This window comes from Orcinus orca, chromosome 3, assembly GCF_937001465.1.
Source record: "Orcinus orca chromosome 3, mOrcOrc1.1, whole genome shotgun sequence".
In the NCBI taxonomy this organism is placed as follows: domain Eukaryota; kingdom Metazoa; phylum Chordata; class Mammalia; order Artiodactyla; family Delphinidae; genus Orcinus; species Orcinus orca.
Genome location: NC_064561.1, coordinates 6982962 through 7007716, shown reverse-complemented (window position 1 = coordinate 7007716; position 24755 = coordinate 6982962). Strand labels below are relative to the sequence as shown.

The window sequence follows — 24755 nt, the reverse complement described above, 5'->3', positions numbered from 1 at the left end:
AGTTGCAAATTATTCCCTTGTCAGGATGCATCACTGTTGCTTCCCCAGTTCCCAAGTTCCCAGCACTCACTACCCTCCAGGTGCTAGGCTAAGTCTCTATCTACAACTTCACATTGAATCTCCATAGCTGCCCTGTGAAGAAGAGTCTGTTTTTCCCCACATTTTCTCAGACTAAGATGAGTAGCCACATGCCCTTGGCCACAGCAGTTATGGCTCCACCTTCAGAAATAAACCTGGTTCTGCTCTTTTGTGCTGGGCAACTAACTAACCTCGGAAAGTTACTCAGCCTCTGTTAAAGAAAAAAATGACTCTGACACTTGTTAAAAACTGTCGACTGACAGTCGACAAAAGCATGACCTAAAAGTTGAGAGTTATAGTTTATTCAGCAGACAAAACTGAGAATTAAGTCTGGGACACAGCATCTCAGATAACTCTGAGAGATTGCTCTGAAGAGGCAAGTGGGGATCCAGGATACACAGGAGTTTTTGCATCAAAGACCAGGTAGTCGGAACATCAAAAGATTATTGTTAATTAAAGAAAACCAAATATCTCAAGTTAAGGAATTTAGTACTTTTCTATGTATGGGAAGATGCAAGAGTCTGGGCTCACTGAAGTCGTTCCTTTGATAGGCACCTCAGCTATCTAGGGCCAGTATCCTGGGCTTTCTCATCCGGAGTCTCCTCAGGGTGCATCACTGCGGGGGTTGGGGGGTGTGGTGTGCTGTGGCTGATGGCTTGATGGTGGGCATCCTCTTTCTATCCTGAGTTCCCTCCAGGGTCACCATCTGGGGGGCTGTAATGTGATGGCTTGATGGCTACAACATCCTTTGTTTATTGATATGGCAGGCAATATTTTTCATTCACAGAACAGTAAGGAAGACTTTATTCAGGACTATTGCAATAGGCGGATTGCAAAAGGGGAGAGCATTGGGCTCAACTCTGAATGCAGCAAAGACAGCTGGGGATTGACAGCCAGAGCAGAGTGATGAGGTCCATGGAGACATTGAGGGTAGGGGGATTCTTGCTAAAGAGAGGCCAAGGATGTATACATCAATGGTGGGGAATGAGAAACTTGATCAGATATCAAGGGTTGAGGGATGACTTAGAAGGATTCTTTGCTTAGACTGTACTGTGCAGGCCAAAGACAGGACTGTTGCCAAGGTTGAGGAGTAGTCGAGAAGAAGGTTCAGAAGACTACAGTTTGGTCAAGGAGAGAGTCTGTCACCTCTCTGGACCTCAGTTTCTTTCTCTGAGAAATGGGGATAACAGTCCCCACAGGAACTACTGCTAGCATCAAATGAGATAACGCGTGGAAAACGCTCAGCGCATAGCCGTTTCTGTAAAATGACAGCGACCTACTGTGTAGGCATCAGAACTCGGATCAGGTGGGACGTCCAAGCTGCTACCTTGAGAGCAAGGGGCCCTCGGAGGACAGGGCTACAGGTGATCAGAAAAGGGATGTGAGCTGGTGGGCCGGAAATGCTTCCCTTAGAGGAAGGGGGTCTCAGGCCGCAAAGCAGGGCTGGCCAGGCAGACAGGGACGAAAGGCAGGACAGATGTAGGGCCATATGGCAGGGGAGTTGGAGGACTGAAAGACTGCCGAGCTGAGGACCTGGGCTTGCACCAAGTTCAGGTACGGAAACCTGACTTAGGCCCACCGCCCGCGTGGGTAATGGAAGCAGCCTTGCCCCGGCAAGACCTCACACTCCCGCCCGCTGCTGAGCAAAGCATGAAGCCCGCACCAATGGGAGCGCCGCCGTAGCAGCGAGGGGGCGGAACAGAGCGGCCGCCAATGAGTGTGCCCGTTTCAGGCAGCCAATGGGAGGCGGTGTCCCAGCGGCGATCAAGCGGCGGCTGACCCTGGCTGCTGGGCGGGGCGGGGTCCTAGGTTCGAGCCGGAGTTCCCCGGAAAGGGTGAGTCTGGAGAGGGGGCGGGAGGGGGCGCGCCCGGGAGGTCATCAAGAAGGATGCGGCCGGCGGGACTGCCCTTTGCAGGAGGTGGGTAGAAGCCCCCACACTGCCTTGGGACTGATTGATGCCCGGTGGGTACACGTCGCGGTTCCCGCCCCTGCCGGAAGGGTTTGGAGATTTCTGTTGGGGGGCGGGGGCTGCGGACCTCACCCAGACCTCATCTTCAAAGCTGGGTCTGGGCCCAATGGGGACGAGGAGGGAGGAGATGGGCACCTGCAAAACCCCATCCCCAAGATCTTATCTCGAACGTTAATAAGATAATAATAGCGAACATTTATCAAGCACTTATTGCACGCCAGGCCCGGTGCGGAGCCCTTTCCCTGTCTCACCTCACTGAATCCTCCCATCAACCCTTTGACAGAGAGACTGTTTTATGCCCATTTTCTAAATGAGGAAACAGGTTCAGAGAGGAGTTGATTCTTGACGACTCCGACATTGTGCCATTACAACCTTCTCTTTTCCCCCATCACTGTCTTAAATCAGTAACATCGGTCGAATCGCTGACAGCCCCTCCCTGCAAATACTGGAGGCCTCAGGAGGCCTGAGCCCTGGGCCTGGCTCTCGAAAAGTTCCAGATTGTTGGGGAAAGAGCTGAACACAGCCCCTTCTCCGCTCAGGGAGCCAGCAGGGACTGGGGTCGCTGGTGGGGGTAGATGTGGTATGCAGGAATCTCGGCTTGAAAGAGAAAAAGGATTATGATGATAAAACCAATAATGACTTCATTCTTGTTTTTATCATGTTTGTTATTTTTTCATGCCTGTATCAAGGTACTGAACATGTGACATGCAGAATTGTGTTGAAACATCACAACCTAATTGATCTACAACTCTAGTTTTTTTAAAAAAAAGGATGTAGAAAAAATAACCATAATATAATAATCTGTTTTAGTTACACAATATAAAAAACATGTAAAGTGTAGCAGCAGTAATCAAAATATGAGGTGGAGGAGAATGAAAAGTATAATGTTTACCAGTCCTATTGAAGTGAAGCTGTTATTAGCTTAAAATAGGGTGTTACAAGTGTGAGGTATGTTATGTAAGGCTCATAAAATGTCTTAAACTTGTAACATTAAACTTAGGGTAACCACAAAGGAAAAATCTTATAGTAATTACATCCAAACACAAAGAAAGACAGCAGGATAAGAAACAAGGAACAATGGATGTACAAAACAACGAGAAAACAACAAAATGGCAATAGTAAGTCCTTACCTATCTGTAATATGGTGACAGTGGTGCATAATTCACTTACAACTCTAGTTTAAAAGTTAAAAAAAAAAAGAATGTATAAACTTCACAACCATCTCTTCATGGCAACACTCTCAGCATCTCCATTTTCCAGATGGGGAAACCGAGGCCCAGCATGGCTAAGTGACTCATCTGAGTCAATACAGGATTCACCCCCAGGTCTGTCTGGCCACCCCTGTCTTCCTGGTTATTTTGGAAAGGTGGGTTCAGAGCAGATTTAAAAAAAAAAAATTTATTGGACAGAGCAGATTTTTATATTGGTGAATTTGTCCAATAAAGGGGTTTGGTGGTGTTATTGTTCATGACTGATCTGGTAGGTGGGGACACATACCCCAACTCCATCAAACGGTTGTGGAAACTGGGGCTCAGGAAGGGGAATTGGGTGTCTAAGTTTGCACAGCAAGCAGGGGTCCAGAATCTTCCCCCCAAGCCTCAGTCTGGATGGTTGGAAGGTTGAGGTGCTCAAAGGGGCCTCCAGGCTGAGGCCTGGGGCTGACAGGATGTTGTTCCTTCCCAGGCAAGCCAGCTGTCAAGAGCATGCCTCTGTGCCAATGGGGGGCCACCACCAGGGGCAGAAAGCCCGATGGGGATGGAGCTCAGCCCATGGCCACCAGAGGAGGCCTGAAGGTTCTTCTGCACTGGGCCGGCCCCGGTGGCGGGGAGCCCTGGGTCACCTTCAGCGAGGCCACACTGACTGCGGAGGAGGTCTGCCTCCACATTGCACACAAAGTCGGTGAGTCCCGGGCATCAGCCCTATGGCGGGGTGGAGGTGCTGGCAGCCGCCGGGCCTCATCCATCCAATTGTCTGCCCATTCATTCAGAGGACATTGAGTGAGCACCTAGTGTGTGCCAGCCCCCAGTTACTACATTTGTAGAGCTGATATTCTAATAGGGATCAACAAGAAACACAATCAATAAGAAAACTGTATAGGAGGCCAGAGATCATGGTAAAAGATTTAAAACTTGGGGAGATAAGGGACTGAGCCACGGGTATATCTTGGGGAAGATGGCGCCAGGCAGTGGGAACAGCAAGTGCAAAGGCCCTGAGGTGGGAACTTGCCAGCAACAGTGAGGAGGCCGGTGTGGCTGTAGCCGAGTGAGTGAAGGGGAGACAGGAATAGGTGAGGGCAAGCAGGTGATGGCACAGGTTGTACAGGGCCTCTTGGGCCTCAGGGAGGACTTTGGATTTTACTCCAAGTGAGGTGGGAGCCACAGAGGACTGTGAGTGAAGAAGGAACGTAATTGGACGCAAGTGTCACAGATGATCTCTGGCTGCTGTAGGGGGAGCAGACTGTGGCGGGCGAGGGCGGGAGTAAAGTAGGAGGTTATGGGGCAGAAGTCAGCCAGGTTCAGATCTTACAGTGTTTTAAACCCCAGAGGGAGGAGTTTAGGGCTTAAAGCTTTCCCCAGGAACAGTAGTGAAGCATGGAATGGTTGAGAGAGCCTGCAGCACACGTGCTTGAAAGTTAGTTTCTCCTGCCGGAGGGGGAGAAGGTCTCTCCAAGGGGACTTTGCTTACATGCCCTTTCCTCCAGGACGTCCTCTCAAACCCCCTGTCCCACAACTGGATGGGGGCCTTCTGGTAGATTTCTATAACACCTTGTACTTTCCCATCAATGGCAGATTCTTAAAGAAGTACTGGTTTTCTGGGTGGTGTGAAACATGCCTGGCCAAGGACCCAGAGAACCTGATCTTTTTGAGGAAGCAAAAGATCTTAAGAATAACTGGAGCATAGTTTTCAAGAATTTGGAAGGGAAGTAGGAATTGAAAGCAGAGCATAATTGTCTGGGTCCAGGTCATGGTTATTCAGTGCTGAGGGGGTTGGGCTTTCTCAGGGGGCAAAGGGGAGCGATGGAAGTTTTAAGCCAGAGAGTGAAACAGATTGGTTCTTTAGGAAGTTGTCTCATAGGGAGGCATGCTCTTTCTTTGGGGGGCAGTACACTTGGATGCAATGATTCTTTTCTTTTCCTTTTTTTTTTTTTTTTTGGCCGTGCCATGTGGCTTGTGGAATCTTAGTTCCCTGACTAGGGATTGAATCCAGGCCCTCGGCAGTGAAAGCACCAAGTACTAACCACTGGACCACCAGGGAATTCCCGGATGCAATGAGTTTGGAGAGCAATTTGGCATCGTCTAACATGGTTGAAATGTACATCCCCTGAGGGCACACAGTTCCACTCCTAGATGTGCACTCTACAGACACTCAGCTCATGTGTTCCAGGAGATGTACGTGGGAAAGTTCAGAGTGGCTTCATTTATCTTAGTGAAAATAGGAGACCATCTCAAAGTCTGTGTATAGGAGAATGCACAAATCAGTTTCAGTATGGTTGAACACTGGAATACTATATAGCCAGGAAAAAGGAATTTAACCAAAGTTACATATGTCACATGTGAAGCTTAAAACCTATCGTAGCATGAAAAAGCAAATTGCAGAACGCCTATGGTATAATACTGCATCTGAATTTATAACATTCAAAGATGATAGAGAATATGAAAATGATAAACTCTAGTTCAGGAGTATAGTTACCTCCTTGTGGGAGGGGAGAGGAGGTGGATGTAGGTGGGGGCTTCAGTTGTACTTGCCAGGTTTTATTCTTTTTCTCGTGGCTGGTACTTAGGTGATTATAAATTATTCTGAAGGACTTCCCTGGTGGTCCAGTGAGTAAGACTCTGTGCTCCCAATGCAGGGGGCCTGGGTTTGATCCCTGGTCGGGGAACTAGATCCTGCATGCATGCTGCAACTAAGGAGTCTGCATGCCACAACTAAAGATCCCTCATTGCCGCAACTAAGACCCGGCGCAGCCAAAACAAAGAAAGAAAGAAAGAAAAAAAATTTTAATTAAAAATAAATAAATAATTCTGAACTATTTTAGATACAATTTTTAAGTGATGTGTATAAAAAATAGATGCTTGGGCAGCCAGTGTGGGGAATGACAGTAAGTTTGGAGGCTGAACTAGGGCTGAGTTTTGGATTTGAAGGAAGTGGGTAGATCCCAGAGAGATGGAGGATGCAGAAAGTACAGGACTTGTGACCAATCTGATGTGGAGGGGGTGGGACGAGTTGAGGACAAGGATGAAGTCCGGCAGAGAGGGGGCAGGTTTGGGGACCTCAGATGAGATCTATTTGGAACAAGGCACATCTCAGGGGGCCCGAGATATCTAGAGGAAGACAGCCAAGGGGTAGTTGGATATTTCTCTGGGTCTGGAGTTCAGAGAGAGACCAGGCAAAGTGCCAGCAGTCTGTAGAGCTGTGTTAGTCAGTCTATGATAGGTTTTGCTGTAGTAACAAGCAGCCCCCCCAATTCTACTGGGTTAAGACAATGAAAATTTACCTAAAATCTAATGCAGGTCAGATGGTTCCCCTCTATCTTATAGCTTCACCACTAGGCATAAGGGGTTTCCAACATCCCTGGGGCAGCGAAGATGGCAGGAAAGTTTATTTCTAGGCCTGGAAAAATGTACTCCCTTATGCCCACATCCCACTGGCCAAAAACCAGCCCAATGTCTCCATCCTAGCTGCAAGGGAGGCTGGGAAATGTAGTTTTCCTGTGAGGCCATAGGCTGGTTTACATATTGCATTGTCCTCTGTTGGCAAGGCAGGAGGCCCAGGGAGGGATTGTGAAGGGAGACAGTGGGTCTGGGGGTCCACAGGGCTAACGGCAGCAGGCATTGACTCCTGACTCATTTCTCCCCTGTCCAGGCATCACTCCACCCTGCTTCAATCTTTTTGCCCTCTTCGATGTCCAGGCCCAGGTCTGGCTGCCTCCAAACCACGTCCTGGATATGTCCAGAGACTCGAGCCTGATGCTGTACTTCCGCATGAGGTGGGTGAAGTCCCCTTGGAAGGCTTTCGTTCTGTCCCCTCCCTCCCCTGTCCCTACCTTCCTGGACCTGGTCTGAATCTGTGCTAAACCCCAGCTGCGCCCCCTCCCTTCCTGCAGGTTTTATTTCCGGAACTGGCATGGCATGCATCCCCAGGAGCCGGCTGTGTACCGCTGCGGTCCCCCAGGGTCCGAGCCTTCCTCAGAACAGGCCGAGCAGGGGGTGCAACTCCTGGACCCTGCCTCCTTTGAGTACCTCTTTGAGCAGGTGTGAGCAGGGCTGGGGAGGTGAGACTGTTTGTGAGGGAGGTTGCAAATGAGGAGTCCTCACTTCCCTCCCAATTTGCTGTAGCTAGTAGGTTTCAACTCATGCCATCTGGGATCCTTTGGCTGCCTGAACCAAAGGGTTTTTGAGACTCTTAGGGTTGTAGGGGTAAGTGCTGTGATTGATTAGTGATGTCTGCCACAGGCATAGGGTTGAGCAGAGGAGGCATACATGTGGGGTCCTTCCCTTCCCCAAAGTGACCAGAAGCTGGGGAGTGAACAGGTTCTCATGCCTCCCTTTCTGCCTGATTCCCCATCCCCAGGGCAAGCATGAGTTCATAAATGATGTGGCATCGCTCTGGGAGCTGTCAAGCGAGGAGGAGATCCACCACTTTCAGAACGAGAGCCTGGGCATGGCCTTTTTGCACCTCTGCCACCTCGCTCTCTGCCATGGTGTCCCCCTTGAGAAGGTGGCCAAGAAGATCAGGTATTGAGAATGAGGCGGGAACACTGCATAGGTGGGTGGACATGCCCAGGCATCTGGTGGCCAGGGTAGACCTTGCATACTGTCATGCCTTCATTCATTCAACAAACATTTATTGAGTGCCTACTGTATGCTAGTACTAGTTTTTTTTTCTTCCAGCCGTGCTGAGCGTCTTGTAGGATCTTAGTTCCCTGACCAGGGATTGAACCCAGGGCCCTGGCAGTGAAAGCACTGAGTCCTAACCACTGGACCGCCAGGGAAGTCCCTGGTACTAGTTTTGGGTGTTCTGGACACAACAGTCAATAGGACAGACAAAAATCCCTGCCCTCCTGGAGGTCACATCTGATGAAGGAGACAGGCAATAAACAAAATACAAAAATAAAATGTATAGCGTTTTAGACAATGATAAGTGCAATGGGGAAAAATTAAGCAGGAACAGAGGAAGAAGGGGTGTGTCAGGGAATGGGGGGCGTACAATTTAAAACTGGGTCATCATAAGAACCTGCTGTATAAAAAATAAATAAATTAAAAAAAAAACCTGGGTCATCAGGGAATTCCTCACTGAGAAGGTGACATTCAAATTCAAAAATCTAAAGGAAGTGAAGGAGGGAGCCAGGTGGGTATTTGGGAGAAGAGAATTCTCCACAGAGGGATCAGCCAGTGCAAAGGCCCTAAGACTGTACCATGCTTGATATGTGGTGGAGGAAGCAGGGTGAGCTTGGAGGACTCCCTAGAATTCAAGGGAAAAAAGGAGGCAGGAGTCTGGAGAGCTGCTAGCCTCCACTGCAGTGAGGGCTGGGGCAATCAGGGCACACTGCCTGGAGGAGGCAGCAAGAGAAATGGGTCTTTCAGGACCTGCAGTTCGTTTTTGGCCACGCCACACAGCTTATGGGATCTTAGTTCCCCAACCAGGGATTGAACCCACGCCGAGTCGTAACCACTGGACCGCCAGGGAATTTCCCAGGGCTTGCAGTTCTTAAAGCACATATTTTTCAATCCCTGTCGTGTTATCACTGGAGGACTAGGGCTGTGACAGTGAAGCCCAGGATGCTGGGAAGCCCAGAAGAGGGACCCTATCCAGCCTGGAGATCAGAGGATGCTCCTGGGGGGAGGTGATTTCTGCTAAGACCTGAAGGTTGAGTTGGCTTTATCCAGATGTGGATTGCTTTGGCCAAGCATTCGAGGGAGAGGGAACAGCATATACAAAGGCCCAGAGGCAGGAGGTGGTAAAGGCCTAGTTTCCAGGGGAGCTGAACTCGGAATGTGATTGCCCAAATGCAGGAGACGGCCAGGCACTAGTCAGGGAACCTTTTTCCCTGAGAGCTCTAGGGAGCCCTGGAAAGCTTGGAAGTGGGGGCAGAAGGCAGCTAGAACCTTGACCTTTAGGATCTTTGTATTCAAAGGTTGGAAGAGGTGGCTTGGGACATGGAGGATGAGGCTTCAAATCTCATCTAAGTGGGCTATGCTGGTGCGCAAGTGCAGGGCAGGAGAAGGGGTGAAGGGTATGGCTTTGTGAAGAGCAGAGGGCCTTCCCAGAGCTGTGCCTTCTATTGATAATCATATTAATGATCAAAACAATAGCGACTTCTCCAATAATAATAATAGCCAACACTCACATAGTCCTTATTTTATGCCAATCAATAGTCCTGATTCTCTCATCAGCCCTAGAAGTGGGCACTGTTTGATCCCATTTTACAGATGAAAAGACAGAGCCCTTTAGAGCTTAAGGAAGTTGCCCAAGAGCTGGGATTTCTGACCTATAGTCTCCTCCAAAGTCCTGGGCCCTGGGCCCAGACACCACCTGGCCTCCCTGTGCTGGCCCTTTATAGCATTCTCTGTCCACCTTCATGACAGCCTGCCTGTTTTTTTTTTTTATTGTTTTGGGGTTTTTTTCAGTTTTAATATTTTTTATTTTTATGTTTTAAATTTTTGGCCGCACTGGGTCTTCGTTGCTGCGTGCGGGCTTTCTCTAGTTGTGGCGAGCGGAGGCTACTCTTTGGTGAGGTGTGCGGGCTTCTCATTGTGGTGGCTTCTCTTGTTGCAGAGCACGGGCTCTAGGCGCGTGCGCTTCAGTACTTGTGGCGCATGGGCTCAGTAGTTGTGGCTTGCGGGCTCTAGAGCACAGACTCAGTAGTTGTGGCGCAAAGGCTTAGTTGCTCCGAGGCATGTGGGATCTTCCCGGACCAGGGCTCGAACCCGTGTCCCCTGCATTGGCAGGCGGATTCTTAACCACTGCAATACCAGGGAAGCCCCCCCTAATATTTTTTAAATTGAAATATAGCTGATTTACAATGTTGTGTTAATTTCTGCTATACAGCAAAGTGATTCAGTTATACATATATATACATTCTTGTTTTTTTCATCCTCTTTTCCATTATGGTTTATCATAGGATATTGAATATAGTTCTCTGTGCTATACAGTAGCACCTTGTTGTTTATCCATTCTATGCATAAAAGCTTACATCTGCTAACCCCAGCTTCCCACTCCATCTGTCCCCCAACCTCCTCCCCCTTGGCAACTAGAGTCTATTTTCTATGTCTGTGATTCTGTTTCTGTTTTGTAGATAGGTTCATTGTGTCATATTTTAGATTCCACATATAAGTGATATCATATGGTATTTGTCTTTTTCCTTCTGACTTACTTCACTCAGTATGACAATCTCTAGTTGCATCCATGTTGCTGCAGATGGCATTATTTCATTCTTTTTAATGGTTGAGTAGTATTCCATTGTATATAAGTACCACATCTTTATCCATTCATCTGTTGATGGCCATGTAGGTTGCAGCCTGTCTGTTTTCTAGACGAGGCAGCTGAGGTTCAGAGAGATGAAGCCACTTGCCCCACGTCACCCAGCTAGGCCTGCAATCCCGCCCCTGACTGGCCCCTCCTGGTCGTCCCCACAGCTTCAAGGACTGCATCCCACGCTCCTTCCGGTGGCAGATCCGGCAGCACAATGCTCTGACGCGGCTACGCCTGTGGAGCATCTTCCGCAAGTTCCTGCGGGCCTTCCAGCCGGGCTGCCTCTCCCAGCAGGTTGTCATGGTGAAGTACCTGGCCACACTCGAGCGGCTGGCGCCCCGCTTCGGCACAGAGCGCGTGCCCGTGTGCCACTTGGAGCTACTTACCCAGGCTGAGGGGGAGCCCTGCTACATCCGGGATGGCGGACAGGCCCCTCCCGACCCCGGGCCTGAGTCTGCCGCAGGACCCCCCACCCACGAGGTGCTGGTGTCGGGCACCGACGGCATCCAGTGGCGGCTGGTACAGGCAGAGGTGAGTGGGGCGCCTCTTCCATCTAGCAGTCCAGGGCAGCTGGGGGTGGCATACCCTTGCTCAGCCTTGGCCTTGGCCTGCGAAGGTGGTTATCCCCCATGTGCCTCTGGGGTGTGTCAGTCTGTGCCTGGGAGTCTGTTCCTTTTGTTTTGTTTTGTTTTGGTTTTTTGTTCTGTTTTTTTTGGTCACGCGGCATGGCATGTGGGATCTTAGTTCCCCGAGCAGGGATCGAACCCGTGCCCCTTGCATTGGAAGAGTGGAGTCTTAACCACTGGACCACCAGAGAAGTCCCTGGGGGTCTGTTTCTTGGGGAGTGTCCTCTGTCTGCCTGCCCCCCTGGGGACCTGATTTCTGGGGTCTGGCATCTGGGGCCGAGAGGGTGAGGAACCTCCATTCTACTCTCCCCGAAGTTCCAGTTTCTGGCATGTGTATCTCTCTGGGTGGGTCTCCTGTCCAGCCTGTGACACTGGGGTTGATGGGGGGGTTGCCTGGTCCCTCCAGCTCCCGCCTCTCCCCCGGGGAAAAGTGCAGTGGGACTAAACAGGCACTGCCCTGCTCCATTCACCTGCCCCACGTGCTGGTTTCCAGACTCCCAGTGATGGTGGTGGTGGTGGCGGCAGAAGGATGCCCCATGCTGGCCCATCTGGGAAGAAAGCCAAGGCCCAGGAGGTGGGCAACCAGCCAGTGCACAGACCTCAGGAGGCCCCATGGGCCTACTTCTGCGACTTCCAGGACATCACCCACGTGGTGCTGAAAGAACGCCGCGTCAGCATTCACTGTCAGGACAACAAGTGCCTGGTGGGGCCCGGGACGGGGGGCCGGGCTGGCCGTGGGGGGAGGGTTGGGGGACGGTGGGAGCCTCTGGCCTGTGACATCTACCTGATGTTGTCCTCCCCACCACCGCCCCCTCGCCTGCAGGAGTTGAGCCTGCCTTCCCGGGCTGCGGCCCTGTCCTTGGTGTCACTGGTGGATGGCTACTTCCGCCTGACGGCCGACTCGAGCCACTACCTATGCCATGAGGTGGCGCCTCCGCGTCTGGTGATGAGTATCCAGGACGGTATCCACGGACCCCTGCTGTGAGTGCCGGGAAGGGCGGGCGGGCTGCGTGGTGGTGACTGAACTGGGCATGAGCTCTAGGGACTGTGGGGTTTGAATGAGGTGTGTGCATGTGTGTCTTAGGGTGTGAAGGCCTGTGTGTTCACCCATGTATATGAGTGCACATGTGTGTGCAAGCATCCATGTCTCAGTGTGTGTGTGCCTGTGTGTGCACGTGAGTGTGCATGCACGTGTGTGGGAGCATTCGTGTCTAGTGTGCACACGCGTGTCTGTGCATGCGTGTACACGTGCAAGGATTTGCTCATACAGCATTGTGCATGCGTTCACGTTGGTGGGTGCTCACGTGGGTGCATGTGTGCACCCAGGGGTTATGGGGGGAGAACGGGCACCTGTCACGGCATGGACGGTGTGTCACGCTGAGAGTGCCTGGGTTGGGGACTGTCACCACACATGTCTGAATGTTTAACAGCCCATTTGGCACGCAGCTGTGTCACTACTCTGGGGAGTGCGTCTTGTTTGGTTTTGTTGTTGTTGGTTTGGCCGCGCCACGGGGCACGCGGGATCTTAGTTCCCCGGCCAGGGATGGAACCCATGCCCCCTGCAGTGGAATCGCGGAGTCTTAACCACTGGACCACCAGGGAAGTCCTCCAACTGCATTTTAAATTGTCAGTGTGTGTTTTTGCACGTGACAGGACGGGTGAGTTTTGCTGGGCTATGCGTTGTCCAAACGCTGGTGGCTGTTCAGATATACGTGTGGGTGTTTACACCCCTGCAGGCATGTGTCTGTCCTGGTACTTGTGGATCACTGTCTGAGCATTCCTGCTTGGACGTGTGGGGCTGAGAATGTGAAGTGTCAGGGCTTATGTGGTCATCAGGTGTGTGTGGCCATCCTGTATGCTGCCGGGTTGGGGTCTGTGACTATCAGCTCATCTGGTCATTGGCCCTGTGCCTGGGTATCTCCTGTCCTATCTGTGACACTTGGACTGGCCCCTGGGTCAGTCTAAGAGGTCTCACCCTTCCAAGCCTGTCTCTACACCAGAGGAGGGTGAAGTGGTCGTTTCACCTCTCAAGGGCTGTGGCTGTACGGGCCACATGGGCCATGTGGCCTATGGGCCATGTCAGCGTGTGTCTTAGTCCATTCGTGCTGCTGTAACAGAATGCCAATGACTGGGTGGCTTAGAAACCACAGATGCTTATTTCTCACAGTTCTGCAGGCTAGAAGTCCAAATTCAAGGTGCTGGCAGATCCAGTGTCTGGTGAGAGCCCCACCTCCTGTTACATAACCAAAGTTCAGTCTTCTGGCTGTGTCCTCATATGGTGGAAGGGGTGAGCAAGATCTCTGGGGTCCATTTTATTTTTGTATTTATTTATTTAAATTAATATATTTACTTAATTTTTGGCTGCGTTGGGTCTTCATTGCGGTGCGCTGGCTTTTCACTGTGGTGGCTTCTCTTGTTGCGGAGCGTGGGCTCTAGGCACACGGGCTTCAGTAGTTGTGGCGCTCAGGCTTTAGTAGTTGTGGCTCACAGGCTGTAGAGCGCAGGCTCAGTAGTTGTACCACGCGGGCTTCGTTGTTCCACGGCATGTGGGATCTTCCTGGATCAGGGCTCGAACCCGTGTCCCCTACATTGGCAGGCGGATTCTTTTTTTTTTTTGGCAGGCGGATTCTTAACCACTGTGCCACCAGGGGAGTCCCTGGGGTCCATTTTATAAGTCACTAATCCTATTCGTGACGGCTCCACCCTCATGACTTAATCACCTCCCCAAGACCCACCTCCTAAGGCCATCGCCTTGGTCGGGGGTTAGGGCTTCAACATAGGAATTTTGGGGGGACACAGACATTCAGTCTCTGGTACCACATACGTAACTGTCAGAGTCTGTGTGGCTGTGTCACCTTGTAGTACCTGTTTGTGCTTATGACAGTTGTCCCCTCTGGGTCTGGGATGCCAGTGCCCCTGTGCTGTTATGTTACACAGCGGCTGTGTCTGCGATCTTTCATACTTTTTTTTTCTTTTTTTTTTCCGGCCGCACTGTGCGGCATGCGGGATCTTAGTTCCCCAACCAGGGATTGAACCTGCGCCCCCTGCAGTGGAAGCGTCGTCTTAACCACTGGACTGCCAGGGAAGTCCTCTGTCTGTGATCTTTTCCTTTCGGTGTGTGACAGACTGCATTGTGCGTCACCCTGGGAGTGGCAGTGTCTATGGCTGGGTGTGTGCCCATCTGGCATCTGATGGCTGTTTCCCGTGTGTGTATGTGTGTGTGTGTGTGTGATCTTGTCGGCCACGGTGTCCACAGTTGTTACGCACGAGCATGTGCCTGTTCCGGTACCTGTGTCTGTGTGTGAGTTTTCATGCATGGGACAGGGTTACCTGCGTGTGTGTGTTCAGACACAGTGTCACCACATAAGCCGTGTCTGACATTTATCCCAGCTGGAGTGTGCCCTGCTGGGCAGGTTTTGTGAGTCCTTGTTGCCAGGTGTGGGTCCAGCAGTGCTCCCAGGTGCCCTGATGGTGCCCCTTTGTGCCCCCACCCGCCCAGGGAGCCATTTGTGCTGGCCAGGCTGCAGCCCGAGGACGGCCTTTACCTCATCCACTGGAGCACCAGCCACCTCCACCGCCTTATCCTCACGGTGGCCCAGCGTGACCAGGTGGGCCTGGGGCGGGGGTCCTGGGCTGGGGCTGGGCGTGCTCCCTGCCTGGACCCCTGCTCACCGCCCTCACCCCTGCTGCCACCTGCTCCAGGCACCCGGCGTGAAGGGCTTGCACCTACGGAAGTTCCCCATCGAGTTGCAGGCTGGGACTGTCGCGCTGGAGGGCTGGGACCGGTCCTTCCCCAGCGTGCGCGAGCTGCGGGTTGCCCTGCAGGGCTGCTCCCTGCGGGCCGGCAACGACTGCTTTTCCCTGCGCCACTGCTGCCTGCCACGGCCAGGAGGTACCAAGATGGGGGTGCCACGGGGCTCGGGTTGGGGGGGGGCCTCTTCCCTCCCTGCCGACTTTCAGGGACTGCTTCCATCCCCAGAGATCTCCAACCTCATCGTCACGCGGGGACCTCGGGCCAGCAGCAGGCCACTCAACCTCAGCCATCTCAGCTTCCACCAGATCCACCAGGAAGACATCACCCAGGTGCGTGGCGCGGGGGTGGCCCCTGCGGGCGCGGGGCACCAGGGAGGCAGCCTGGAGCCGTTGTCATGGAGATCTTCCACACCATGTCCCCCCAGCTGTCCCACTTGGGCCAGGGCACGAGGACCAATGTGTATGAGGGCCTCTTGCGAGTGGGGGGCGGAGGCCCTGAAGAGGACAAGGTGGATGGCGAGGACCCCCCCATGCCTGGGGCGGGCTGTGAACAGGAGCTGCGAGTGGTACTCAAGGTGCTGGATCCCAGTCACCATGACATCGCCCTGGTGAGTGAGCGTGGCCGGGGGATGGGGGGCAGGGTGAAGAGGGTCAGGGTCAGGGCCTGCAGCCCCCTGACCTGCCCCGTCCCCACAGGCCTTCTACGAGACAGCCAGCCTCATGAGCCAGGTCTCCCACGTGCACCTGGTCTTCGTGCACGGCATCTACGTGCACGGCTCCGAGAGTGAGTGGGCCCTGCCCCACCCCCGACATACACACACACCCCACCCCACTCTGCCCCATTTACAGCCCGACCCCACTTACACTCTTGACCTGCATCCTTATCCCTGACTGCACACTGACCTTTGACCTACACCCCACCCCTGAACGTACCCCAGCCTGTGCCCATCAACTCTCATCTCCAGCCTAAACCCTGTCCACACCATGACCCTTAGCAGCTCCCTGATCCCTGGCTACGCCCCAACCGTCTACCTGCACCCCGACTCCAGACTGCATCCCTTGCTCCATCTACCACCCAAACACCTCTACAATCCAGCCCCTGTGTATCCTCTGACCCCCTCGATACCGTGACAGCATGCAGACCCCAGCCTTGTTGGCCACCCCGATCCTCCCAGACCTCAGCCCCTGCTTCTCCCCCCGCTCTCCTGCTACTCTGTGCGCACCTCCTTGTACAGGGTGCCCATGGCCGCCCCCAGACCCGCCGACCACAGCACCACATGTCCGTCTCTCCTGCTTTCCCCGCAACGCTGGCCTACGTGCCAAGCCTGCGCACCTCTCACTGCACAGGCACCCCCAGCCCTGTGGGATCCCAACCTCCAGCTCCACTTCCTCCACTGGTCTGCACCCTCCCCCCGGTTCCCCAGTCCCGTCCTGACCTTTGTCACTCACTCGCAGCCTCCTCTCTACCCCAGCCCCACCCTGGACCCAAATGCCAGCATTCAGCTCGGCCTCACCCTACACCCACCTCCGCCGGCCCTCGGTACTGCATTCCTCCTCTCCCCAGAGTCGCTCCCGAGCCTCCCCCCACACCCTTGCCCGACACCTTCCCCACCTACAATCCCAGTGCCGCCCCCCCACCCCCCGTCCTGCCCCCTGGCGCCCTGGAGGGTAAGCTGGTGGGCAGCACCTGCAGTGGCTGGGCCTTTGCAGATATCATGGTGACGGAGTACGTGGAGCACGGGCCCCTGGACGTGTGGCTGCGGCGGGAGAGGGGCCGCGTGCCCCTGGCCTGGAAGCTCACAGTGGCCCAGCAGCTGGCCAGCGCCCTCAGCTACCTGGTGCGTGGTCTGTGGGCGGGGCCTGCGCAGGTGGGGAGGGCCAGGGCAGCTCCCACGTTGCGTATGGAGGCCTGAACGCACCCATCCATGCACTGGATCTTCCCATGAACCTCCTCTGCTCACGCACCCCTGTGGCTCCCATCTCTCCCCACCTCCTCCACTTGGTGTCCAAGGCCCTGTGGCAGTCGCCTCTGTCACTCTTGCCGTTTGTTCCCCAGCCCTTCCCGGTCCAGTCACCCCAGTTTCCAGAACACCCCCTGTGTGCCGGGCTCTGTCCTAGGCCCTGGGGACCCAACAGAGAACAAAACAGACAGAAGTTTCTGTCCTTGGGGAGCTGGCATTTTAGTTGGGAGGGACAAGCGAGAAATAATAATTCGTACATTACATTACATAGTACGCCAGAAAGTAGCGAGAACTGTGGGCAAAAAAGCAGAGGTGGAGAGGAGGATTTGATACAGTTTGGGGAAGGGGTGATGTCTTAAACAGGTGGGTTGGGGAAGGCCTCACTAAGGTGACCTGGAGGTGACATGGGGTGAGGGGAGAGGTGGGTAGTTGTGAGTGTATCTGGGAGAAGTGCATTCCAGGCAGAGGGGACAGCCAGTGCAAAGGCCCTGGGGAAGGAGCATGTCTGCCATGGGTTTGAGGACCACAGTAGGGTCCTCTGGCCTTTTGTCCCTGGCTGAGAGCCTTGGCCACCAGCACTGGGAAAACAGGAAGGACCCACTGGAGACCCAGTGCTGCCTTGTCACTATGACAATGGACTGGCATCTCCATAACGACCATGATTGTCTTTTTCACTTGGGCTGTCCCTGGGGGGACCATGTGGGATGGGGTAGGGGTGGGGTCTACAGCCCCCAGTGGCCACGCCCCCTTTCCCCCCTACCCCAGGAAGACAAGAGCCTGGTTCACAGCAACGTGTGTGGCCGGAACATCCTCCTGGCACGGCTGGGGCTGGCGGAGGGCACCAGCCCCTTCATCAAGCTGAGTGACCCCGGTGTGGGCCTGAGCGTCCTCTCCAGGGAGGGTGAGGACGCAGGCAGGGCTGGGCACAGGGGCGGGCTTCCCCCACTCCTTTTACCTTGCTGACCTCTGACTCTGGCCCCCAGAACGGGTGGAGCGGATCCCCTGGACAGCCCCTGAGTGCCTGTCCGGTGGAGCCAACAGCCTAAGCACTGCAGCCGACAAGTGGGGCTTTGGTGCCACCCTCCTGGAGATCTGCTTCGATGGGGAGGCCCCCCTGCAGGGCCGCAGCCCCTCCGAGGTATGTCCAGGGGACCCCTGGGCCCTTCGCACAAAGAGGGCTGGCACCGCCAAGGAGTCCAGAGGGTACATTCAGGGTCCAGAGCTGCCTCCCCTCTGGCTGTGCAGCCTCATCTCTCTGGGGCTCCATCAGGTCATCTGTCAGTTGCAGTGAACTGCAGTCCCAACCTCATAAGGTCGTTATGGCACAAAGCAAATAGATCACATGCTTTAGGCAGAGTGACCAGGGCATCAAGGGGGAGGCACAGGCTGTCGGGAGGAAGGGGACCCAGAGGATGCCCCTGACCCAGCTGAGGGATGGGGCAGGGCTTCCCAGAGGAGGTTTTAATCTAAGTGCAGAAATATCAGTGTCCCAGGCTAGGAAGAGCAGCCTAGGTGGTGGACACAGCCTATGCAAAGGCCGGGAGGCTTTGGGGCATTCAGGGAGCTGCAGTATGCAAAAGCGTTCTGGGAGCAGAGGTAGGTGGAAGGCAGGGCAGGAAGGGCCAAGTGTGAGATGCTCCAGCACAGCACAGCCTGCTCTCCTTGGGTTCCAGTCCTGACTCTGCGGTGGTGGGCAAGTCTGCATCCCGTTGCCGAGGCTCAGGGGCCTCATCTGTAAAATGGGAATGACAAGAACGAGGACCTGGCTGGTCTAGCCCTGCTCTGGGGACTTGACTCTGCCTCTTGGGGAAGGGGACTGAGGGTGTACACTGACTCCTTCCGGTCCTCTCTCCAACAGAAAGAGCGCTTCTACCAGAAGCAGCAGAAGCTGCCTGAGCCCTCGTGCCCAGAGCTGGCCATACTCACCAGCCAGTGCCTGACCTATGAGCCAGCCCAGCGGCCATCCTTCCGCACCATCCTGCGTGACCTCACTCAGCTGCAGCCCCAAAGTGAGCATCACTCCAGGGCGGGGACCCTGGAGGGGGGGAGGGGCTGGGATCCCTGCTGACTCAGGCATGGTGCACCCAAGTCTCTGTACAGTGGCTTAGGGTGTGTGCCGGTTTCTAATTCACTTAAGTAAGGGGGAGGGGAAGCCCCAAGCTCTCCTTTATGTTTTGCTTGGGGAGAGCCACGGCTTCTTTGGATGAATTAGACCCTGGCAAATTTTTTGGTTATTAATGAAAAGTTTGTGCCCTTTACCCAATCTCAGAACATCCCAGGCGTTGGTTATGGTGCAGCCAGCTCTGTGTTTTGGACAATAGGAGGAATTTTCCAGCCCTTGCAAAAAAAAAAAAAAAACAGTTTGCTTATCTCTGGGATCGGATGCTGGGGATAGCAGTAGCTGGCTTTCTGTGTCCCCAAGTGTGGACCCTTTTGGAGAAAGGGCTGTGTTCCAGACTCACCCACTGTAGCTCTTCCAGATCTCGTTGATGTCTTGTCTGTGAACCCGGACTCACCGGCGTCAGATCCTACGGTTTTCCACAAGCGCTATTTGAAAAAGATCAGGGATCTGGGTGAGGTAAGGGCGAGGCCTGGAGGACCGGCGGCGGGGCATGGGCTGCTCCAAGGCCCTGGCCTTAGAGACTCTCAGCTTCAAGGGAGGCCCCGGGGAATTGAAAGGGAGGCCTCAGCCCCAAGGGGACCCATCCACATGGAGTAGGTGGGGCCTTGGATTTTCCAAACAAACCTGCCTGGAGGTGGGGCCTGGGGAGCTGGGGGTGGGGCTGACGCTCCTGCACGCTCCGGCCAGGGTCACTTCGGAAAGGTCAGCCTGTACTGCTACGATCCAACCAATGACGGCACTGGTGAGATGGTGGCCGTGAAGGCCCTCAAGGCAGGCTGCGGTCCCCAGCTCCGTACAGGCTGGAGGCGAGAGATCGAAATCTTGCGCACACTCTACCACCAGCACATTGTCAAGTACAAGGGCTGCTGCGAGGACCAAGGTGGGCGGGGCCTAGAGATGTAACAGGGCGGGGCTATGGCTTGGGTGTGGCTTGGTGGGCGGGGCCAGCAGGACCTGGCCAATTAGAGCCTCTCAGCCCCAGGCTGGAAGATGCAGTTTGCAGACACCAAGGTGGGCGAGGCCCGGCTGCCTCCTTTCCATCCTTAGGTGCTCTGCTGGGGCCAGGATGGGTGGGAGCCACCGTCAGCTCCCTTGCCTGTGGACGGGTTCAGGATGGGTCCGCCCCACCTGAGGACTGGTCCTAGTGTGGATGGATCTTGGTTTTCCCTCCCCACCTTGGGATAGGGGGTGCAGGGTGGGCAGCCTGTGGTCCAGGTCTCTACCACCCTTATGGGCCGCTCCTCTCCGGTGTCAGGCGAGAAGTCGGTACAGCTGGTCATGGAGTACGTGCCCCTGGGCAGCCTCCGAGACTACTTGCCTCGGCACAATGTCGGGCTGGCCCAGCTGCTGCTCTTCTCCCAGCAGATCTGCGAGGTGGGCCTGCCTGCCCCTGCTCCCAGAACCTGCCCCCTTCTTTGGCTTGGCCTGAGCTCCCTATCTCCCCCGCCAACCCCGCTGGGCCTGCTCTCCTCCATCCTTGTCCATTCAGCAGATCACCTGGCCACACCCCCACTGGCCCAGGCCCCCACCCCCCTCCCAATTCTCCTGCCCCCTGCCCCGGGGGAGCCCCCCATGTGGCTCCACCTCTGCTCTCTGGCTCTGCTCCTTTTCTCTCTGGCCCCAGCTGCCATCCTGCCCGTTCTCGCGCCTGGTCCCCGCCAACTTGACTGTCCCCAGCCATCCTGGTCACTGCTTCTCAGGCCCGGTCCTGCCCCCGCGCTGATCCTGACTTGCCCCACCCCCAGGGTATGGCCTACCTGCACGCGCAGCACTACGTGCACCGAGACCTGGCCGCACGCAACGTGCTGCTGGACAACAACAGGCTGGTCAAGATTGGGGACTTCGGTCTCGCCAAGGCCGTGCCCGAAGGCCATGAGTACTACTGTGTGCGCGAGGATGGGGACAGTCCCGTGTTCTGGTAACCAGCAGGACCCAGCCGGAGGGAGGGGTGCCAGGGTCACCTGGAGCAGACAGGGTGGAGGAGATGGATTCCGGGGTCTCAGACGACAGGGCCTGGGTCAAGTGACACTGCCCCCCCTCTTAAGGGTGGGGCCCTAACTGGGACCACAGGGCTCCTAAGCCTCAGGTAAGGACTCCAGCTCGGTCTGGCCCAAGGCCTGAGTGCCCTCTCTCCCCAGGTATGCCCCGGAGTGCCTGAAGGAGTGTAAGTTCTACTATGCGTCTGACGTCTGGTCCTTTGGGGTCACCATGTATGAGCTGCTGACCTACTGTGACTCCACCCAGAGCCCCCCCTCGGTGAGAGCCAGGCCCGCACCCCGACCTCATCCTAGAGGAGTTAGCGAGGCATGCATTCAGTTCCCAGCTCCCCCACCCTAGCAAGGACTTAACCTACCTGAGCCTCACAGTCGCATTCTGTAAAGTGGGCCAGTTACACTGCAGAGGGCTTGGATTGTGACCGAAACCCACTCAGATAGGAACGGCTTATTCTGCCATTTGCAAACCCCAAGGGGACAGTGGGAACATGGCTTGATCTAGACCTTCAAATGCCATCAGGAATCCCATTTTCTCCATCTCTCAGCTCTGCTGATTTCCATGGTAGCATTTTGGTTTTTTTGCCGTGCCACGCGGCATGTGGGATCTTAGTTCCCCGATCAGGGATCAAACCTGTGCCTCCTGCAGTGGAAGCACCGAGTCTTAACCACTGGTAGCATTTCTTAAGCAAGCCTTCCCTTTGTTGTGGCAACAGTGGACCCAGCTGAGGGGAGGAGGGTCTTTCTCTTTCCAGCATAATTCAGGACTCTCTGATTGGCCCAGCTTGACTCACGTGCCCTCCAGGGAGCCACTCACTGTGTAGTCCTTGGCTGAGGGGAGGAGCCTAGAGTATGTTAAGGGTTTATTCCCAAAGCCAATCAGAGTGCCTTTATAGGAAAATTTTTTTAAAAAATTAAAAAAATTTTAAAAAAATTAAAAAAATTTTCTGAACAGGCAAAAACAACTTGCTGAGGCTTAATAATAATAGCAAGCACCTAATTCAGACTTACTCTATGAATATTAGTTTATCTAAGTTTCACAATTACCCCAGGTGGTAGATGTTATCACCCATTTTACAGATGAGACAACTGAGGCCCAGAGAGGCGAAGTCATAAGACCAATGTTATGCAGCTGAGAAGTGGTAGAGATGGCATTAGAACTCCTGCCGTCCGGCTTCAGACTCTTGACCTCTATCTAGGCAGCCCCGCCTCTTAAAAAGAGCTTGTCCTGTTTCTTCTGTAGAAATTCATCGAGCTCATAGGCCTCACCCAGGGGCAGATGACAGTGCTGAGGCTCACTGAGCTGCTGGAACGAGGGGAGAGGCTGCCACAGCCAGAGAAATGTCCCTGTGAGGTGAGACCCTCCCTTTTCCCCCTGCCCCCACCATCGGACCAGGGAGAGAGCAGAGATCACAGCCTCAGTTTTTCCTTCCCCAGATCTATTGCCTCATGAAGAACTGCTGGAAAGCAGAGGCCTCATTCCGCCCGACCTTCCAGAACCTCATACCCATCCTCAAAACGGTCCACGAGAAATACCAAGGCCAGGCAGCCTCAGTGTTCAGTGTCTGCTGAAGCCCGCCAGCAGCTCTGCTTGGGGGGATTGGAGCAGACGGTACCCACAGAGAGGGCCTCCTGCTTCCCACCCTAAGAGGAGCCCAAGAGGGGGTGGTCAGCCTCACTGACTCCCTGTGCCTTACTCCTGTCTGGATGCCCCACCCCTCTGAACTGACTTTCCTTGTCTTAGTCCGTTTGGGCTGCTATAACAAAACGCCACAGACTGGGTGGCTTATAAACAACAGAAATTTATTTGTCACAGTTCTGGAGGCTGGGAAGTCAAGATCAAGGCACCAGCATGGTTGAATTTTGGCAAAAGCCCTCTTACTGGTTGATAGCCTATGCCTTCTTACTATGTCCCCACAAGGTCCAAGGGGGCAAGGCATCTTTCTGGAGCCTCTTTTATAAGGGCACTAATCACATTCATGAGGGCTCCACCCTCATGACCTATGCACCTCCTAATACCATCACGTTGGGTGTTAGGATTTCAACATAGTGATTTTGAAGGGACAGAAACGTTCAAACCATAGAACCTTCCAAGATCATGAGCCTGACACAGGCTCCTGAGGGATCCAGGACAAGCAAGGAGCTAACCAGGCCCTTGAATCTGATCTTTTTATCTTCCCCCAGCTCCTGCCCTTGGAGCCCACTATCTCCCCTAACTGGTTAAAAACTCGTATTTCCTCTGCTAGAGGCATGGTCCTTGGGCCCTTCTTCAGCAAGTGTCCACTCTCCTGGGGACTGCAGCTAGAGCAAGACACTCATTGCAGAAGAAGTCAGATTCAACTATTGAACCTTTGCTCACCTCTAAATCACCGGCCAGCAATTAGACCAATGCCTGGAACACAGAAGGCCCTCAAGATGTATGTTAAATATATCAACAGAGGACCTGGAGGACCACATGCCATGTAAATAAGATTGCCAGTTTCACCTTTTTCTCGCTGTGTGACCTCAGGCAAGTGGCTTCCCCTCTCTGGGCCTTAGCTTTCAACTAAGAACTTGGGATGGTCATGCTTGCTGCCTTGTAGGACTAGTGTCAAGAGCTAATGAGGGCTTCCCTGGTGGTGCAGTGGTTAAGAATCTGCGTGCCAATGCAGGGGACACGGGTTTGATCCCTGGCCCGGGAAGATCACACATGCTGCAGAGCAACTAAGCCCATGCATCACAACTACTGAGCCTGCGCTCTAGAGCCTGTGTGCCACAACTACTGAAGCCTGCGCACCTAGAGCCCGTGCTCTGCAACAAGAGAAGCCACGACAATGAGAAGGCCACGCATTGCAACAAAGAGTAGCCCCCGCTCGCTGCAACTAGAGAAAGCCCGCGCACAGCAACGAAGACCCAACACAGCCAAAAATAAAAACAAATAAATAATTTTTTTAAAAAAAGAGCTAATGAGGTCGTATCTGTCAAATGCTTAGCAGAGAGATATGCAAACAACTGCTCAATAAACATTTGATATTATTGTTAATCTGGTGTTTGCCAATGTGTTTCTGCTTAACAGGTATACTTGAGATGGGTCTGCCACATTGTGAAAGGCAGTTAGATTTCTTTCCCATGGGACTTCCTAAGACCCTGTGCATTGCAGCCCTCCTGACTGGTCAGTTTCACACTATTTTAGTGATATTTGCTTTTTATAACAGTTTTTAAAATTAAATATTCATTATAATTGTAAATCTTCCTTTTTTTTTTTTTTTTTTTTGATATTGCCATAGGCAGTGAAATGTTTCCCTCCTCTGTCCATCAGCCACCACTGTCACCTCCCCGGGAGACAACTAATGTTATCTGGTTTCCTCTTTTGGCTTCCAGAGACATTTTATCCAGATACAAGGAAATCTGTGCACATGTTACATTTCCCCATCTTTTGCAAGAATAAGTGTGTGCTGCTATATAGAGCTCTAGCCTGTATCTTTTCTATTTTTTCCCCACATAATAGGCCTTGGAGGCAAACAGTGTTTTCTCTTTCTATTTTATGGTTGTGTTGTAGCTCATCATTCAAATGTCATCGGCATTTGTTCATGTAATCATTTCTAATCCTTTGCCATACCCTGGGCTGTTGCAGTGAGTAAGCATGTGTGCACATGGTTTCACCCACATTCAAGGGTATCTGTAGGACAAATTCCCAATGGGAAAAGCTGCACGATCTAACCTGGTAATTTGGAAAGTCATTGCCACTAGAATATATTTTGATAGGTGATAGGGCAAGTCTCTCCTCATTCTTTTCTCAAAAT

The 24755-nt window shown here is 53.5% G+C and overlaps 1 protein-coding gene across 14 annotated transcripts; it reads left to right on the top strand.

Moving 5' to 3' along the window:
- Nucleotides 1-1819: 1819 nt before the first annotated feature.
- On the top strand, nt 1820-23995 carry TYK2 (tyrosine kinase 2). Of its 14 annotated transcripts, none has more exons than XM_033401062.2 (26): nt 1848-1913; nt 3049-3166; nt 3309-3373; nt 3732-3947; nt 6912-7035; nt 7153-7300; nt 7620-7783; nt 10685-11051; nt 11640-11849; nt 11970-12127; nt 14646-14754; nt 14849-15038; nt 15126-15229; nt 15325-15507; nt 15596-15683; nt 16610-16737; nt 17626-17761; nt 17844-17998; nt 18719-18869; nt 19332-19438; nt 19670-19862; nt 20238-20356; nt 20728-20900; nt 21121-21238; nt 22217-22327; nt 22411-23995. In XM_033401062.2, the coding sequence occupies exons 4-26, from the start codon at nt 3752-3754 to the stop codon at nt 22543-22545; spliced, it is 3567 nt and encodes a 1188-aa protein (XP_033256953.1). In that variant the 5' UTR covers nt 1848-1913; nt 3049-3166; nt 3309-3373; nt 3732-3751; the 3' UTR covers nt 22546-23995. The 14 variants fall into 14 exon arrangements, with proteins under 14 accessions (XP_033256959.1, XP_033256956.1, XP_033256953.1 ...); XM_033401060.2 differs by having other exon boundaries at nt 1907-2041; XM_033401063.2 differs by lacking the exon at nt 1848-1913 and adding an exon at nt 1980-1997.
- Nucleotides 23996-24755: the final 760 nt, after the last annotated feature.

What these genes read in the sequence shown, in the direction of transcription:
- TYK2 (XM_033401056.2), top strand. Translation starts at nt 3,250, where the DNA reads ATGTATAAACTTCACAACCATCTCTTCATGGCAACACTCTCAGCATCT. An exon ending in CCAGCGCCCTCAGCTACCTG is followed by an intron (nt 16,738 to 17,625) that starts GTGCGTGGTCTG and finishes CCCCTACCCCAG; the next exon opens with GAAGACAAGAGCCTGGTTCA. An exon ending in GGGGACAGTCCCGTGTTCTG is followed by an intron (nt 20,901 to 21,120) that starts GTAACCAGCAGG and finishes CTCTCTCCCCAG; the next exon opens with GTATGCCCCGGAGTGCCTGA.